General features: G+C 36.7%; 1 protein-coding gene across 7 annotated transcripts in view; it reads left to right on the plus strand.

The window, feature by feature from the left end:
- Positions 1-18,497, plus strand: part of LOC109040504 (serine/threonine-protein phosphatase 2B catalytic subunit 2) — a 415,824-nt gene that overhangs the window by 351,117 nt on the left and 46,210 nt on the right. For all 7 annotated transcript variants that reach the window (XM_072305187.1, XM_072305204.1, XM_072305201.1 and 4 more), the window contains 4 exons: positions 2,843-2,920; positions 10,256-10,349; positions 11,153-11,279; positions 15,681-15,761. In XM_072305187.1, the coding sequence (XP_072161288.1) occupies positions 2,843-2,920; positions 10,256-10,349; positions 11,153-11,279; positions 15,681-15,761 (380 nt within the window). The remainder of the gene's footprint in view (positions 1-2,842; positions 2,921-10,255; positions 10,350-11,152; positions 11,280-15,680; positions 15,762-18,497) is intronic.

An 18,497-nucleotide genomic window follows, 5' to 3' on the forward strand; every position in this document is an offset into this window, starting at 1 on the left:
AAAATTTAAAAATTTTAAAAAACTCACTAGTCAGCGAAATTACAGCAAAATTACCGTCCGACACGCGTTTCGACCCGTTAGGTCATCATCAGGGCGCGACTGGCATGATCTTCGGATATGCGGCGGTTGCTGTGCCTTCCTTTGTTTTCCTTGTTGCCAGATGTTTCAAACAACTTAAATAATATGTTAGGCGGCGGAAATTCTACATTCATCAGGTGGTCTTTCTTTTGCTTTTGGATGAAGATATTTTCCCAACATGTCAGTCTATTGACATTATCTTCTTCCTTCAGTAATTATACACTTTATTTTCAATTTTGAACCAATGAATTCATATATCTTCGGGATTTCTTTCTTCAAACTTTCTGATGAATTTAAAAACAGCAACACATCGCTATCCAGGTGCACACCTTTCGTCACTTTGAACTTTTCTTGCTTTGAATGCATGTTTGAATGCATTCAAAGTATACCAACTATTTGGTATACTATCAAGGTAGATTTACACAGGTATGGACAGAACTAAACAACTGGCCTCTGATTGGCTCTCCAGCGGCCCCTTAACGTCAGCCATTTTGGATGTTTTGATTATTTTGATTTATTATGTTCGGTTTATCGTTTGTCAAAATTTTGTGGGATTTTTTGCACAATTTTGGTTATGCGATATTAATTGTAGCGTTTAAACGCATAAACGTTTGAATGTTAATTTGATTGTAATTTAATTAAAAAACGGGCCCCTTAACCTACGTCACGAGGTCATGTGACACGTACTGAGGCTCATGGGAAATTTTCAACTTTTCCATACCTGTGTAAATCTACCTTGGTATACTATTAAGTATACCAACTATTTGGTGCGGGCGGGGAATTTTGCGCCTCCGGAAAATGCTCCTAGGTTGTGGTTGTGGGATTAGGCGCAAATATACGCACTGGATGCTGCTAGTATGCGATTACCCAGCCCACCCAGTATATAAATTACCGTGTATGCGATTTATACTAACTCGGCAAGCCGTTGGGCCATGACATGCAACAAAACAGAACTGAACTTGCTGGCGCACGGGCAACGCTGATTGACTGTCCAAAGCCTGATTGCCACGTTACAATAAAATCAACAATACTCGAATAACTTTAATTTTAGAAGGAAAACGAGCTAAACTTAGAGTGCTAAACTTTGTAATATTGTAAGGGTTCTTTATCAATTCTCTCCTAATCGATTTTTAGTTTTCTTTTCATAGACGCGATTTAAATTATTCTTCACCGGTTAGAAGGCGGCAATGTGGCAATGGTTTGTTGTGATCAGGACTATGTTAGGTTAGGAGGATTTTCACCCTGATCAGAATTATACCAGACTTAAAGTTTTGAGGAATTTTACTTAGTTTTTGTGTTGTAGTCTTGTTCATTTTAAAGAAAATGTCTCATCGATCGTCAAAATTGAAATGATACGTGAGTAAACATTACAAGCTTAACAGGAAACCCTAGTTTGGGTATGTATATCAACTAATCGTGCTTACTTTCTCGCATTGAGAAGAAGATGGAAAGACAGCAATTCAGTTCTGACGGGATTCGCTGTTACAGCTTTTGTTTCCCACAATCTCATGTTGGTTTCACCCTGAAAGTTTGGGAGGCATTAGCGATATACTGAACTGTGTGTTTTAGTGGCAAGCAGACCTACAGGTCTCATACTTGACATCATCTGCTCCCCAACATACCTCAATCAGTGCAATATTACGGTCTTTAGCTGAAGTAGTTTTATACATCCCGTTACTGTTAGTGACTATCAGTGCTTTGTGGTAGACTTATTTCACCCGAAACTTTACCTGTGTTGTCCAAACAAACCGCCTGTCTTCTATTTTTTTGGCACACTCTGTCATTCGAGCTGTCTAAAGTAGAAAATAAGCGGCAAATCATAATTACATCTCTGTTAGAAGGAGTTCATAAATTTCACAATTAGAACAGTGATATGGTGGTCCTCTCAATTTATCATCTTAGGTGAATAATTAAACTCTGCAGTTTGATGCATGACTACCCTTTTCAGTGTATATTTTCAGCAGTAATCTATAGTTTTAAAAGGCCTTTCAAATATGCAGATAATAATATTTATGGAGTCATATTAACCACTTGAAGATAGATAAACATGCAGTGCTTGTTAGATAGAAGCCTGTATTTGTTCCGATAAAGTTCCGTTATGCATATTTGACACTTGGGAGGTCACATGGGAGCCTGTGTTCATTCCTTTGGGAGCACACAGGATTTGTCACTAATTAATGAAAAGAAAAAACAATTCTGCGTGTCTCCTACGTTAGTTTTTCTCTTAGATTCTATCTATAATGACAAAACCTAAACATCCACAACTTAATAGTTGAATATTGGACACCAATATTTGTTTTTCTCTTTCTAAAGTATTGCGCTGCAATCGTTCCAGCGATTAATCTTTCACTTTTGTTTCATATTCTCCACAATTTTTCCGCCTAAACATTCAAATACATTGGTAGTAATGATTGAATAAATTTCAGTTAAGGCTTTCAGAGAAAAGCTGCCTTTATGTTCCAGGTATTAACTGTTAGCATACAATAACGCTGTGGAGAAGTTGTCTCCGTTTAATCCTACCGATATCGATAAGATTTTGAAGCTACTTCATTGATAACATTAGACTTCTCCAACACGGACAATGACAGGAACTTCTTGGTGTAAGGAACCTATTGGCTCTCCAATTTTGAAGCATTCAAGACATATCTGTCTCCACCGTTGGTCCAGTCCTCAATGTCCTAGGTTTTACGAACTTTACAAACTGTTGACTATTTCTCTATGAGTTGAAGGTCCAGTGACTTATGAATTTGAGTTTTTGTTTCAGTTACGCAGCATGTTGTGATTTCCTGCAAAACAACAATTTATTATCTATAATCAGAGCACACGAAGCACAAGATGCAGGGTAAGTATTCATATCAATCATTCCTTAAAATTTTTAAGAAAATTCGATACAATCTTACCAAAAAAAGTCTATTTGTAATTTTTCTCCCACCGGCCCTTCAGCAGTGATAACGTTTCGGGATAACAGAAGAACAAATGTGACAAAGTCAGGCGGTAGGGCCCTTGAAATGGAAATTCAAATTATTCAGTGCAGCGAATCAAAAGTATTGATTTTAGTCTTCAGTGAGAAACGGTTCCCATTACCTAATTCTAAGAATTTTCAAATGAGTTCTTAAGCCATAATTTGCACTTTAAATTATGTCATAAACATTTGTAATGTTAAGAATAAAATCGCTAAAATTGAAAGAACTTAAAACTTTCTCATCTAAATTTTGTCCCTGACGACGTTTTGGAGGGTCTGCTGCCCTCCCTCTTCCGCAGCGATAGTATAACTGCTGTATTCGCAGTACCCCTAACAGTAGCAGACAATATCTTTCATTGAAATAAGGTTGATCAAAATCGGATCAATAGCAAGCAAGGGACAGCGCTTAAAAAAAAAACGTAACAGCGGACTTTCACGGCTGCTATCTTGCTTCAGTCATGGGACTCAGAGTGTTCCCTCTTCCAGAATCACACCACCAATGAGCCCCGAAAGTGGCATATTCCAATCAAAAAGTGCAGTATTTTTTTGTTTAGGCAACGGACTACATACCTAACAGAAATGCACCAAGTTGTATTGAGTTGGAATTGAGAATTTAGGTTTAAAGTTCTATTTTTCCGCATGATTCAATGTCAGGGACTAAGTTTAACGACTATTTTTATGTACTACTTTTTTTTTTTCAACTCAACTTTTGATGAGGGAAAATTTACGACTTGGTAAATGCAGAACTATGTACCTCAAACTTATTTTTTTCCACTGAGCTTTGGTGTGTTTCTGTTTAACTTGGTCTGAAAAATGACCCAGTTAGCAAGGTTGAGCTCCGTGTTTTGGTTCCGTTAGCCCGTACGGGAGCTCGCTCCAATATTCGTGCTATCCACAAAATTTAGCAGTCGATTGAAGATGGAGTTGCTAAGCACGCTCCTCACAGTCTCGGTCCATAGTCTTCAGCGAGGAGGAGGTTGAGTTTATAAGCTTACTTCTCGCGGTGTTCATCCACTGCCTGTAGCGGTTGAATGTAAATGAGTCGGGAACGAGTCCAGGCGAGCGCATCTAGCTGCATGTGTAGTGCGTTTGGAGCTGCAGAAAAATGCAGGAGTCTGGATGTGCCTTCTTCACAAGCAAGATTCAGATTCGCGGCCTTAAAACTTTTCGCTCAGTGCGCGTCTTTCAACCAAGTTGTTGTGGTGTGGTGTTTTGTGATGTGAGTCGTGAGCGCCTATGGAATTGAGTGTGAAGTCCACTTTTTAAGGCAAGTATTTTCCTATTTTTTTTTATTGCGTGTTCATTTTCGTTACTGATGTTACCTCCTACCGCTCATGCAAGAAATAAAACCGAAGTATTTATCTCTTAGTTACTTATTTTGTTGAAGGACGATAGAAAGTTTTCCCCTTCAGAGCTATAACCTCCCTTCCACTTTGTACCATGCTCTGTTTGAATTCAATATATTTCAGTGTGAAAGTGAAGGATAGCTGATCCTCAGTTGCTCTTCAGCAGTTAGACTACTATTTTAGCAAGAGCACCATTCAGTTTCCTACGCCTAAATTCCCGTGATTGTGGTCTATTTGAATCGCACTTGGCTTATGTACCACTTGCTTATAAGTTGTAGACTTATGTACTCAATCTGTGAGCCTCCTTATAAGTTTTAGACTTATATATTTAATCAGTGAGTTTGCTTTTAAGTTGTAGACTTATGTTCTTTATCAGTAAGTTTCAGGCTGCATCTCACTTCTTCTCTGCTAGGTATTTTCATTTTGCTCAGGGTTGGAATTGTCCTTGTCCATTGTGACCTATCTTGGGTGAGATACGCTGAACTCATTGAGTAATTGATTTTGGTTTCATCCGTTGGGTGGTCCTTGTAAAGTGCAGAGGATTTACTCACAATGACATACCTCAAAGGTTGCGGAGTCTCTCAACTGAAATGATGATTTTCACAGAATTTTTGTGTGTCAGTTTTGAAGTGCTCAATATTTAAATAATAATAACAGATTGTTTAACTGTCTGATTTATTTAACGGAGTGAATATATAAGACCTAAACAAAGCTTATCTTTTTGGGTGTATTGCCAGCATGTAATGTCATTCTTTTCATCTATTTTTCAGTGGCCTCACTTTAAACAAGCATATGCACTCGAGATTCATTTCCGCAAGTATTCTGGAATCTTCAACTGGCTAATATTCTGTGATCTGACTGTCCATCCTGTATCTGACCAATCATTGGTAGAGGGTTAGCAGCGAAATCAAAGATCTCAAAATTCATCATGTAGTGCTTCAAACAAAACAACATTGATATCAAGGAAGATTTAGTGAAACTTAAATAATCATAAATAATGATTTTCTAAGTTTGATTTGTCTAGATATTAATTTTTTCAAAGGAAGAAGGAAAGTATAGGTAAGTGCAGTGTTAGAAACGCCTAAATATCTGAATCTGTAAAACCAAGCTGTTCAGAATTTAATTTTTAAAGAAGAACTTAATATTTGGTGAGTCCTTTTTCTCATAAAACGTGCATGAAGTTTTTGCTTGCATTAAGCAAAATAATTCCTTAATGCATGATTTTTCAACACTGAAAGACTTCGATATTTTAGAATGCAGTTTCTTTTGATGGTTATCATGAAACTTCATCTCTCCAAGTTTCATGCACTCTCAAGTCTGAGTTACATACTTGTGCTCTATATTAACTGAAAATTTTGATTTTATGTAATTCAAAGCCTTGAATATTTTTTGTCATACTTTTTAGATTAGCTGATGTCCAAATTTAATTCCCTCAAAGTTATGATCTAGCTGTATTTGTCAGCGTCATTTATGTAGATCTGAATGTCATGATTTATCTTTATAACGTATTAAATTTTAACTAAGTCTCACAGTCAAAATCTCACGATACTTTTCATCAGTGATTAATGAATAGTTACTGAGAAAGTGTTATTCAGACTGGTTGAGGTGCATCAATCAATACTTTTGTATACATTTTCTGCGTCAAACTTGACTCGTCATCGTAGGATTTTCTCTGGCAATTATGCTCCCCTTGAACTACAAGCAACTTTCATCGTTTAGTGTCTTTCAGTGTCATTCATTATCCTGGGATAACCAATGACATGTGTTGTCCATTATCGTAGGATGATCAATGACATGCGTCGTTTTAAGTCATTCATCATCTTAGAATTCCTAGGTAATGACATGTCCTAGGATTTTCAATGACATGCATCCTTCGATGTCATTCATTATCTTAGGATTTGCAACGACATATGGGATTGAATTTCTTTCAATGTCTTAGAGGAATAAAGGATATCCTTGGAAGGACATCTAACGATAAAGTGGCGAAAGTCATATTTTCCTTGCGAACGTGGTGAAGATTCATTGTCAGCCTCGATAAGATTTGATAGAATGTATTTGTAACATCCTATTCTGGACGTATCGTGAGGCTCCATCAAATTCAAATATGGCTATAGTCATTCATACTGTTATTTTGTTCGCTTTCCAATTTTGTCTGTAATAATTCTTACATCCAATAGCGTCTATTCAGAGAGGAGACCCTTATAAATGGACCGCGTTTAACAGAAAGGAACCAATCCACATCAGCTATTGCCAAATTTGACTGAGCAATTTAATTTTTTAGGAGAGAACGTGTGTATGGATTCCTTTGAATATTTTGAGGAATTTACTTCATACTATGGAGAAACTCCACTGAAATATGCACGAAAATCCGCACACCTGTTTTCTTGTAAAAAATGAAATTGCCCAATTAAATTTGGCAATAGCTGATGTGGCTTGGTTCCTTTCTGGTTAACGCGGTCCAAATAGGGTTGTATAAGAATAATAAGTTTTCAAAACCAATGTTTAAAATTTGGCTCTGCTCTAGAATTGCCTTATTTTCATACAAATTATGCATATTTTAGTATGCAATATGTTCCATAAATCAACTTTTTTAGTTAATTAAAAAACTGAACTAATAAAATTGTCTCTCGAGAGACAATTTTAGATCTCTGGTTTGCCCCAGAGAAAAGAGGCAAAAGAAGTAAATCTCAACTGATGAACAAGATGGCCAGTGAACTGACATATTATTAAAAATGTTTCAAAATTTTTTCCTGCTGATCATTTTGGAACAGATCTTTCCTTGACTGTCTGTCAATCTTGTTTCATGTTAAATGCTCATTTTTATCTGTCTGCTATCTTGAGTATTTCAATTGAGTAGTTACTTCAATTTTTGGATGTTTGTTCGAGTGTTCCAGTATTGCATATTATGCTTTTGGATTAGTGACATATGCTTGTAAGAACCAAGAATGTCTAAATTGTAAATCCCGTCTGTCTAAATTGTATTCTTTTTTACGTTACTCCTCACATTTTTGTGTATCATTTACATCTTAAATTTACAAACGAATAAATTGAAAATCAAATTATGGTAATGATAATAAAATATCTTTGTTGGTTTACATCTGAGTTTTTTTTTTTTTTTTTTTTTTTTTTTTCGTCAAGTAGTTCTACTTTCTTTCTTCTTGAGAATGAATCTAGTTAGTTGCAGGGAAAAGTTATGAGAATTTCAGTCATTGTTCCTGCAACCACATACAAATAGATTTATTAATGACATGCCGCACTCATCCCCGAGTTCTATCTCTATTTTTTTCAATGAGTCATCTGATACATGTGGTTGGGCTTCAGTTGCACATACTTACTTATAGCTATTTCATTGAGGTGATTCCAGGGTTTGGCAATTTGTGTTTCCAAAACACTTTGATATATAACTATGAGTTTTATTGGGGTTATTTTAAAAAAAGCGGATCCACAGGAAGTATATCTACATAACAGTGCCAGATTATTAAATTTTGAAGCTACAGAACTGAGGAATAACGTCGAAAGTAGGTTTACAAGAAAAAAATTCATGGATTGTGATATTTTTTGGAAGTCATTATTTTTGAAAGGGGTACGTGCAAAACGAGCCATTCGGGGCTTGGGGCGGATACCTTTGAGACTTGCACTATGCATTCACCAACCAATGCCCCATCTTTTCCTTAAGTTTCAAGCCCCCCCAAAAATTTTGGGAAGACGTGGCGCTCGAGTTATTGCCTCCGAAGCGCCGGAACGCGAAAAAAAAAACCCCCTTTTTTTTCACGTTCGGGCCGATTTTAAAGAAAGGCAATTTTTGTTTTTGAAGAAAAACTGATATGTGGTTCCTGACTCTCTGTAGCCCCTCTAGCTTTTTACCGCATGCTGGAGAAATGTTTTGGTCGTGAGTTCTAAGAGCGGCAAGGAGCGAAGGTCGGGAAAATCGGCTATTTTAAAATGCGACGGACCAGGGGACATGTGGCAACAATGCGAGTTTGGTCGAGGAGTGTGATTCGCAGAACTGAGTGGGGGGGGGGGACGTTTTCCTTCCGATCAACGCCGCGCGCGCAGTTTAAAATAGTCGATTTTCCCGACCTTCGCTCCTTTCCGTTCTTATAACTCGCGACCAAAACATTTCCCCAGCATGCGGTAAGGAGCTAGAGGGGCTACAGAGAGTCAGGAACAACATATCAGTTTTTCATCAAAAACAGAAAATGCCTTTTTTTAAAATCGGCCCGAACGTGAAAAAAAGGGGTCTTTTTTTCGCGTTCCGGCGCTTCGGAGGCAATAACTCGAGCTGAGGTTGACAAAACCCTATGATGTCATACATTTACTAAAAGCTCTCGTCACACTGAAATCGATCGTCTAAACCATGTTTTTCAAAACTTCTTGGTTTTCGAGTAACAAATTCAAGAAAATTTTGCCGGTTTTTAATTTTGACCCCCCGCCGCGTCTCCCTAAACATTTTTGGGGGGCTTGAAACTTCGGGAAAAGATGGGGCATTGGTTGGTGAATGAATAGGGCAAGACTCAAAGGTATCCGCCCCGAGCCCCGAATGGCCCGTTTTGCACGTACCCCTTTTATTTTAAAGCTTTTTAGCCCCTTTAATTATATTCTCTTGAGAAGTAGATCTACTTCCTGAAAATCTGAGTTTCTTTTTGGTAAAAAAAAAAAAAAAAAAAAAAAAAAAAAAAAAAAAAACCGATTAAATTTCATTATTAATCAGAACTGCCGCGGGAAAAGCGCTGCGTGATGCCGCGCGTAGGCCGCTTGCGTCAGTGCTACAATACCGCTCCAAATACAGCGAAAAGCGGCACTCGGAGTAGGGGCCCAAGCGCCGTTACGGATGCCGCGAGGAGCGGCGCGGCGCCCAAGCTCTTAGTCCGACGCGGGATATCCACATTTATGTAAATATATCGCATATATCACATTAAACGGGTGAATATCTGTAGCATAGAATAATAAAGCCTAACGCCTACAGAAGGGACACTCGCGTAATCTGCCGTTGTGACGCGCGCCTGTTGTGTCCAGGTTAGGTTAGGTCAGGTCCTGGTGCCCTATACTTTTCTGAACTACCCAGCTCTTTGCAGTGTTATCAAATGTAAACAGTTGTGCCTAAGAAAAGTCCAATGTCTTGTAAGTGTAAAAGACACTGTCACAGAGTAAAAGAGTATAAGAATCAAAGTTAATGTAACGACAACGATTTTCGCAGCCTCATCATGCCCATGCATGCTTATGTTGGCTACATGACTGATAAAATCATATGTGACCAGGTACAGTTAGAGTACTACAGTTAGCTACCGCCGTCATTTTCATTTCCGAATGTAAGCATGACTACCCAGTTCCAGCTCGAGAGCTCGAGGTTCTTGTTCTTCTTCGTTACGAATTCTGCGAGAGTGTCCTTACTATAGGCGTAGCCGCTTTATTATATGTATGTCTCTAGCTACACTGCCACTCCTCTCTGTGAATAAGCGATTCCGTGCTGTCTCCGATCCACCGCTAGGGCCGGCGATGGCTAGGTATTATCAGCAACATTTTTTTTATCATGACATTTTAAGTCATCATTCTAATGTTTTGATGCCTGTTTGAATGGCAAATATTAGAATATTACTCCACATAATACATTTTTTCCCTTAAAAAAAGAAGTGTATAAAAACAATTAACAAGAACAAAAGATGGGTTCCAAAATTACATTTCAATTTTGTTTCTAATTTTTCTCTCTTGCTCTTCCTTCTCTTCTCCTGCTTTTTGTGGAGCACAAGTTTTAAAAGTATTTTTATTTACCTTGCTCCAAGTATGTACCCTAAATTAACAGCCTGATCAATATAATAAACTTTGTTTAATTATTCTGGTCTTTTTTTCTTCTTTTTTTCTTCTCTTACAGTTATCGAATGTATAGGAAAAGTCAAACCACAGGATTCCCTTCATTAATCACAATATTTTCAGCTCCTAACTATTTAGACGTGTATAATAATAAGGTAAGCTATAAAAAAAGTGCTATATTTTACATACGGCAGTGAGGAGTAAATTTTTAAGGATTCTTAGACGAATTTTCAAATGCCATTGAGTTCTCTTGCGTTGAATATCCTTAAGTGTGTGGGTGCCAGAATCCCTTTACTACTTTAAAATCCTTTTATAAATAGTGATTACTCAAGAGTGTTGTAAAGCCAGTAAGATCAGGATTTTATCTTCGAGGCTCACCAAGGGGATCATCCAAAGAGTAAATTTCCTTATTCTACATCTTTTAAATTCAAACAGATGAATAAAATCAATGGAGTTAAATTTCGTTTCAGGAATACATTCATCTTTGACAAAAGATTTTAAGTATTGAAGATGTATCTTAAAGCTTGTGAAAAGATTCAGGTTTACTAAGAACTGTCTCAATCCCACCACTTAATGCTATAGCTAATCGCACATAAATTTCTCAGTTTTTTTCCTAAAAACAGAGCATGCCATCCATATTTTTTGTAAACCCCTAATGGCTGAATAACAAAAATCTGCAATAAAAACGGGATATTCTATGCCTTCCCTCCTCCCAGTATCTTACAAATTACTCACTAGAGAAGTTCATTCTTTGATAGTTTAAGATGACCCCCTGGAAGTATCAGGCTTTAATATGTAAATGTATGATTGTTGGGCTGAACCTTCCCATTATGATATATCCCCTCTTTGTCAGCCCTATTTTCTAGACTCTGCTAAAAATATTTTCCGCTTCCATAAAATTAGAAAAAAGTTCCAATTGATTTTTATCTAACATTTTCTTTTTCTTTTCTTTTTCCAGGCTGCTGTCCTAAAATATGAAAATAATGTTATGAACATAAGACAGTTTAACTGCTCTCCCCATCCTTATTGGTTACCCAATTTTATGGATGTTTTTACGTGGTCTCTCCCTTTTGTAGGTGAAAAAGGTAATTTTTCCAAGCTTTTGTGTTTCTACACTTTTGCAGGACATTCTTCCAAGATCATCGGTTGAAGATAAAATAAGTAAGGACACATGGATTTTATGTAATAGGGAGAGGGGATATAAAGTTTCAATCATAAGACAACTACTTATCTCCTCAACGTTTACTGTAGAAGAATTATTTTTCCCTCAATATTTGGAAGAGACCAAGAATTTTTAGACCTAATAAATGGAAATGATCCTTGTTGAAATTTGAAGCCACTTTGGCTGAATTAAGTCATGCTCAGAATTTTTAAAGCTTTTTGACAGTGACTTGGCACTTACTGGATCTTACCGAGAAAAGAAGGAACAATTGTCCTTAAAAATAATACATGGTATGAGGTGCTAAATAAACTCAAATGAATCCCCAAGAGACAATATGGACAAGAGTTAGGATTTTCTTTTTCAAGTAAACTCAGCAAGCACCACTTAAAGCTTGGTGAAGCTTAAATCATATTTTATCAATTGAGACCCAGATCATCTCATTTGCTCAAAAAGTGACAAAGGTATGAAAGTTTGAATGAAGGGAGTAAAGTTTTCACCTGCTGGTATTTAATGAGTATTTATTTCTTAGCGAAGAACACAGTTGTCAACCTTCGTGATCAGTTTCCTTAATAATAATGCTAGCTTGCCTCTTGCTGTATGCACCATCTTGACAGATACATTTTTGCATCTTTTCCTGCGATTTCTCCCCTGTTGGCGCATAAGTAGTATACCGCCTTTGCGATTGTTCCAACCCCCTACTCGATACAATGTATGGAGTGCCTGAGTTGCTTACCAGAAAGTGACTGGCAAGCTCGTTCTGAATCTTTAAAAGCTTGTAGAAAAATTACTAATGCTTCAGTTTTTTAGGTTGACTGATTTTTGTAGTCTATTTTATTCTCTAATTGTAAATTCTAGAGATGAATGGGCTCTGTTATTTGGTTTTATTTAGTACGTATAAAACCATGCCGGGTCAATTTAAAAATAGTTGAGCAGTTCAGCAATCATCGAATGTGAATATCACTCCTCCAGTTTGTTTAAAATTGTGGCTCCGAAGATCTCTACTCCGTGGTTATTTCATGCCAATGCTGGCTCAACTGCTATGATTCCGTGGGACCCGTATGTGCAATGTAAGATGAGCCTCAAGACTCATTAGACCATGTCCTAACGGAAGCCTGGACACAAGTCCTTTGCCAAACCACTGCAGTGACAGCCCAGCTGGCTGCGTTTCCACCTAGTGAATAAAAGGCGACCCTAGCCGCAGTCCAACCTGATCACTTACTCTCGATTACTCATTTCACCAAATTTTCAAAATAATTATTTCACGTTTACTTAGCAAGTGTTTCCTTACTCTCCGTTAAAACAGGCAGAAAAAGAGTCTTCTCTTATGATAATCGGCCGAATAAAAGAGAAGTTACAGCAGCTGTACTCCATAGAATACATGGTGTGCCCGAGTGAGTTTAAATTGTTAAATCTGCCTCAATTGAAAACTCTTCAGACTCTTGAATTACATCATCTTTTAAGTCATTTAGGCTGAAAAACAACAAAATTCTGTCAAGATTCTGGAAAATAGAGGCGATTGAAAAGTATTTTGGTGCTATAATGGCTAAATCACTGGTAATAAATCCCAATATACTATTGAAAAGAAATTGGCTTGATAGTTTAATGCCTGAGTTTCTTAATTACGATTATTTTAAGCACTTGAACACTTAAACTACCAATTTTAGCCATGTGGTAATTTCCTGAGAGCCGATAATTGCACAAATTTCTCATGAAATCCTCCAGAAAATGGCCTGCTTTTTGGCCAGTCGATTCGGCCATCAAACCGGGGTTCAAATGGAAGCTGATAATGACCCAAAGCTCTGAGAAAAAATTAAGATGAATATACGGATGGTTTCCAAGGAACGAGGGGAGGGGGAGCAAAGGGGCTAAAATCCCATCTAATGAGTTAGTTAAGCTCGAGAGGGATTTGCCTGCAAATAGTGGAATCTTACAGTTTTCGGTACGAGAAGAACGATGCTCACGTTTAAATTTCACGAAAAATTGTCTCCGCGGAGATATAACGCTTCCTTTTTAGGGGTCCTCGAAAACATGTTTGAACCGGCCGCCGTGAATCTTCGAATCTACGCGTCATAGATGGGAAGATGGCGGCGCCGAAGCCGACCTGCTTACTACCGCCACGCTGCCGTTGTTGACATCACGATTTCTCGTTTGAGGTTAAGTAAGTTCTGTGTGAATGTTCATGAATGTGAATGTCATATCCTACATACATCTGTATCGCATTCTGATTGAAAAGCGTAGAGAATTAAGAACAATGAATATGAATCTCAAACAAAGTAACCTACATAACATAACCTCCGATTGACCAACAAAAACACACCGCCAACGCGACGCCGACGTTTATTCTTCCACTACGCATTCCGCCGCCATATTGATCGTGATTCGTGACTTGTACATTTGAAACCTACGAGCGCGCGATTTAAACACCGTTTTAGGCCACCCTAATTTTTGGCACTTTCAAATAAACTTTTCTCTCGTTTGCAGTCATCAAGAAAAATTAGGAAAAAAACTGTAAGCTTCGGTCACTTACTACTTTTGAATGACGCAATAAATAAAAATGACTCAACTGACTCATTTTTGCCGTTTATTTGTTGATTGATGTTGCCGCAGGCTTCTAATCGTTGTTCACACATGTCACCAACTCAGCATATTTATACATGTGTAGTTGTACACGTAGAATTGAGTTTTCACGTCAGAGAGTCGAAATTTAATGATTTGTTACGCTGATTTTTTCAATTTTATACGGAAAATTGACAGTTTTTTGGGATTGAAATTGTTGTTATTGATTAACGACAATATAAACGCACCCCGAGATCATATTGATTTTTACATATTTGCACTCACGAAATTATTTTGTAAAGCAACGAGTGTATATATTGGCCTGGTAACTAGTTTCTGTGATTTTTTACGACAAATCGGTGGATTTTTGGGATATAGATTGGTTGCTTACTTTCCATTCCTTGAACAAAAAAAACATCGGACATCACTGAACTTTTTTGCATGGAAAAATGCTGAAAATAATAAACTCAAGACATAATTAATGTAATTGCATTTATATCGAGTCAATTTTTTTCAGCAATATAACGCGATATACAACGGTGATTTGGTTATTTTGGTCCTGATATACCTTTTAATCGATTTTATTTTCCAGGAGTTCGACAGAATTTTTCCTGTTTTGACTTTAACTATTTAGTAGCCACTGTTTTTTAAGAATCTGAGAAGTTTTTGCTTGAGGCAGATTAAAATAAAACTTGTTCGAATGACTCTCTTCGTTCACAGTACAGGGTCTCGTGGAGGTATGTGGTTGACCTCGCAGTGTTGCATCAGGAATTCCCCATTTGTACTGCTTACCTATCCCATGTTAAAATCTCTGTTAATTAAAACTAATGAGGTTAATACACACCAGTCAATGACACGCCTTATCAATACATTGTGTTGGAGTTCACTGCTTGTTTTTTCTCTGAAATTCTTCCTGTGGACTCCTCTCTGAGAAATTTCAAACATTTTTCCACTCTGTCATCAGCTCACAGTAATGAATTTTGTAGGGCTGCCCTCCTAACTTTTCCTTACCTCCCTCCTCTACTAATGAAAAATCTCATTTAATCTGCACTAATAATATATGATAAAAATCAAAAGAACATTGCTAACCTTCAACCACAAAATCAAATAAGTGGATGAGGACAAAAACTTTCCAGACTACATTCGCTTTACCTCTTTGCCATCATTATTATGGTTACCACATTAATGATGCAACAACTTAACATTGTTGCAATGATCATAGTGTCGCCAAGTATTTTATTCCTAGTAATTTTATCTGAAACAGATCCATGACTTTCAATACTTGACGGGAACAAGAGTGAAAAACCTGTAGGAAGCAGCTTTACTCTCATGATAACTCTTTCAATTTTGAGAAAATAAGATGATTTTGACCTCAATGAATCAAGAATAGTGCAAGCTGAAAAGTGAGATTAAAATTAATTCAATAATTATCTTGGTTAGCTACTTTACAAATGGCAGTATCAGTTCAGAAAATTTTGAGACACCCTACATGTATTTAATCTTACGAAAATCTGAGAAGAGCTCAATCAAAGTTAAGGGATGGCCATCATTCTCCAAATTTATAATGATTGACATTTTAAGGAAAAGAAAAATAACTGGCTAACTTAACCATCTATCCTCATTTGTGCAAGGAACCAATTAAATGTTACTTGATCCGAACCAAAAAACAGTGTGCATATGAATCATTTTTCTCAAGTTCTCTCTGTATCTCATCCAGTACTTTTTGAATTATTTTTCATTAAGTTTGATGCTTTTCTCTTTGTTACAGTTACAGAAATGTTAGTTAATGTTCTTAATATTTGTTCAGACGATGAATTAATGTCTGATGGTGACGAAGGATTAGAAGAAGGTCAGTATCATTTATTTTCATTCAATTTTCCAAATTTTCTTGCTATATCAAACACACTTTTACTCATCGTCTATGGTAGGCATATCCATATCTTGATTGATTTTTAGATTGTCTCGCATAGAACCAATGAATTCTTCATGTAAGCATTAAAATTGCCGTTCAGTCCAAGATTCATCAGGAGAGATGTAATTAAAAGAAAGTGATATCATCCTCCAGCTCATTGTTGCTTTGTGGTCACGATTAGACCGTACAAATTAACTTTGAATATGGAGTCACAGTTTTGGGTCATTAAGTTTAGTTACAAATCTTCGGAATTGGTTTTACATATTTCTTTTTTTTAGCTTTTTGATTCAGGCTTTTATGATGGTGCAAACTATATTGATATCATTCTGATTTAGAACGAATAATAAAGCTCAAGTTGCAAAGATGGTCTTTCTATCAAAGTCCAAGCTGAATGAATGCCTCTTTTCTGAATGGGAATACAGGGTTGCCCAAATCTACTGTATCAGGCCTTTTTCTCGGTTATTTCAGGTCAGACAAAGTCTAGGACAATGGGGACAGATGGATAATGGACCTCGAGGAATCCGAATTTTTTGTTCCCTGAGCCTCCTCTAGACATCCTGAAAGGGGGGGGGGGTGGGTGTTAAATGACGGATCCATATTTCAGGAGTTGTGTTTTACATCAAAATTGTGAAATTATTTGATTGAAAATAGTACCGAAAATTTTAATCTTTATCAACACCAAGATTTCTAAAATTGGTCCATCTGTGTCCGTAATACTGGCCCCTGAAGGTGGGGGATACAGCCATCCCCTTAAAAAGTGCAAGTTCACTAAATTGACGCAGAGGCGCGCTGAAAAGTTATCTTCTTGGGAAATCGACCCCTAGGAATCCGAATTTGAGGGTCCTGTCACCCTCAGAGGCTCCTCTGATGGGGCTCAGGGGGATCCCTTCATCCAGTATGGGGATGAAATAATTTCAAAATTTTGATTTAAAGACAAATTTGTGAAGTACGGACGCCCCTTTTATCTTTCTGGGGAGTAGGGGGGGGAGGCTTGGGGAACATGAAGTTTGGAATTTTTGGGATCGATTCCCTATGTGTTCTGGAAGTCCTGGACTTCGTCGGACCTAAAATAACTAAGGAACAGGCTTGGCACCATAGGTGTGGGCCACCCTGTTCATGGAATTTTTGTTTGTTTCTTTGTTCGTTCATTTGACCATAATTTTTATTCTCCTCTTCCATTCATAAATATAATCATTAAATCACCAATATTTCTGTGTCCGAGTGCTGGGAAATAATTACGTGAAGATACTCATTGGTTCTTCAGCATGTCAATCTCTATTTTATCCCATGTATGAAGCCATATCTGTACAAACATCAGATATCAAGCATCCGTTGTTTTTAGGAATAAAGGTTTTTTAAAATCGGCAAACCTGCAAGAGTGTTGGTACCAAGTATCAGACTTCCAGCACAATTTTGCATTAAGATATGAATGCAAATCTTTCTTATGTATAGAAACAGCAGATGTCAGAATTCGTTGAAATAATGGTTATCGAGCTAAATAATTCGCTTAAGCTCATTGATCTCCTCAAGGCTTGTATATATGAGCATTTTACAATAGTAATGTAAGTTAATAAGACCTATTGCATGTAAGTCTTTAGGAGGTGGCACCCTTTTTAATTTTTTCCGTATTTTTAAAGACTGATAGTATTGTTTGTTCCTTTTTTTTTAAAGTTACCAATTTTTTTTTTTTTTTTCGAAAAATTATTGAAAAAACTTAACAGTAATCTTAATTTGATCAATATCAAGCCCTCAACCTTTCTTACATTAGCTAGGTAGTGCATTTTATGGCTAAAAAAAGTTCTCTGTAAAAACAGCAGATGTGGCCCTTTTTTTAAAAAAAAATCACTGTACCTTGTTGACATTTGCTTCAAATCTAAATTGCTGAGGTTCATTTATTAGAGGAAGATTTTTTTAATACTAAATTCCTAGGCCAAACCTTATTTGATACACAGACATTGAAACGCACAGCTTTGAAAACTTTGAATGCTAGTTCCTCAAAATTAAAAATGCGACATATGCTTCTTATATATCTAAGGTTTCATATTTTCCTGTTAACTCCAGGTTTTCAGCCTCTAAAATATCCTCTCCTTAATTTTAAAAATATTATGCTTCCATATTTTGTTCAGCTTTCAAGGTATGACTTGGACCTCGTTAAACAGAAAAGAACCAAGCCACATCAGCTATTGCCAAATTTAATCAGGCAATTTAAGTTTTTCCATGATAATGGTTGTGCGGATTTTTGTGCAAATTTCAGTAAATTTTCTTCATAACACAACGCAACTTCCCTAAAATTCTCAAAGGAATCCGCACAAAAGTTCTCTCGTAAAAAATAAAATTTCCCTGTTAAATTTGGCAATAGCTGATGTGGCTTGGTTCCTCTGTTTAACGCGGTCCACTTATAATTTAGTTTATCTGACTCCTTCACTTCCATAAAATATTCACAACTTACTGTCATTATGATTCTGGCCATGTTTTTTTTTTTTTTTTTTTTTTTTTTTTTTTTTTTTTTTTTTTTTATTATTATTAATTTATTGCATTACTAGTCCCCTCACTCTTGTTCGGGAGCATTTCCTCATTAATTTTGTTTTCAGTGATAGTTCTATCCAAACTGTCGTAGGATGCAATTTTTTTTATTTTCTTGAGAGTTCAGCATGTATACCGTTTTAAAACATA

The sequence above is a fragment of the Bemisia tabaci genome, chromosome 1 (genome assembly GCF_918797505.1).
Source record: "Bemisia tabaci chromosome 1, PGI_BMITA_v3".
NCBI lineage: Eukaryota > Metazoa > Arthropoda > Insecta > Hemiptera > Aleyrodidae > Bemisia > Bemisia tabaci.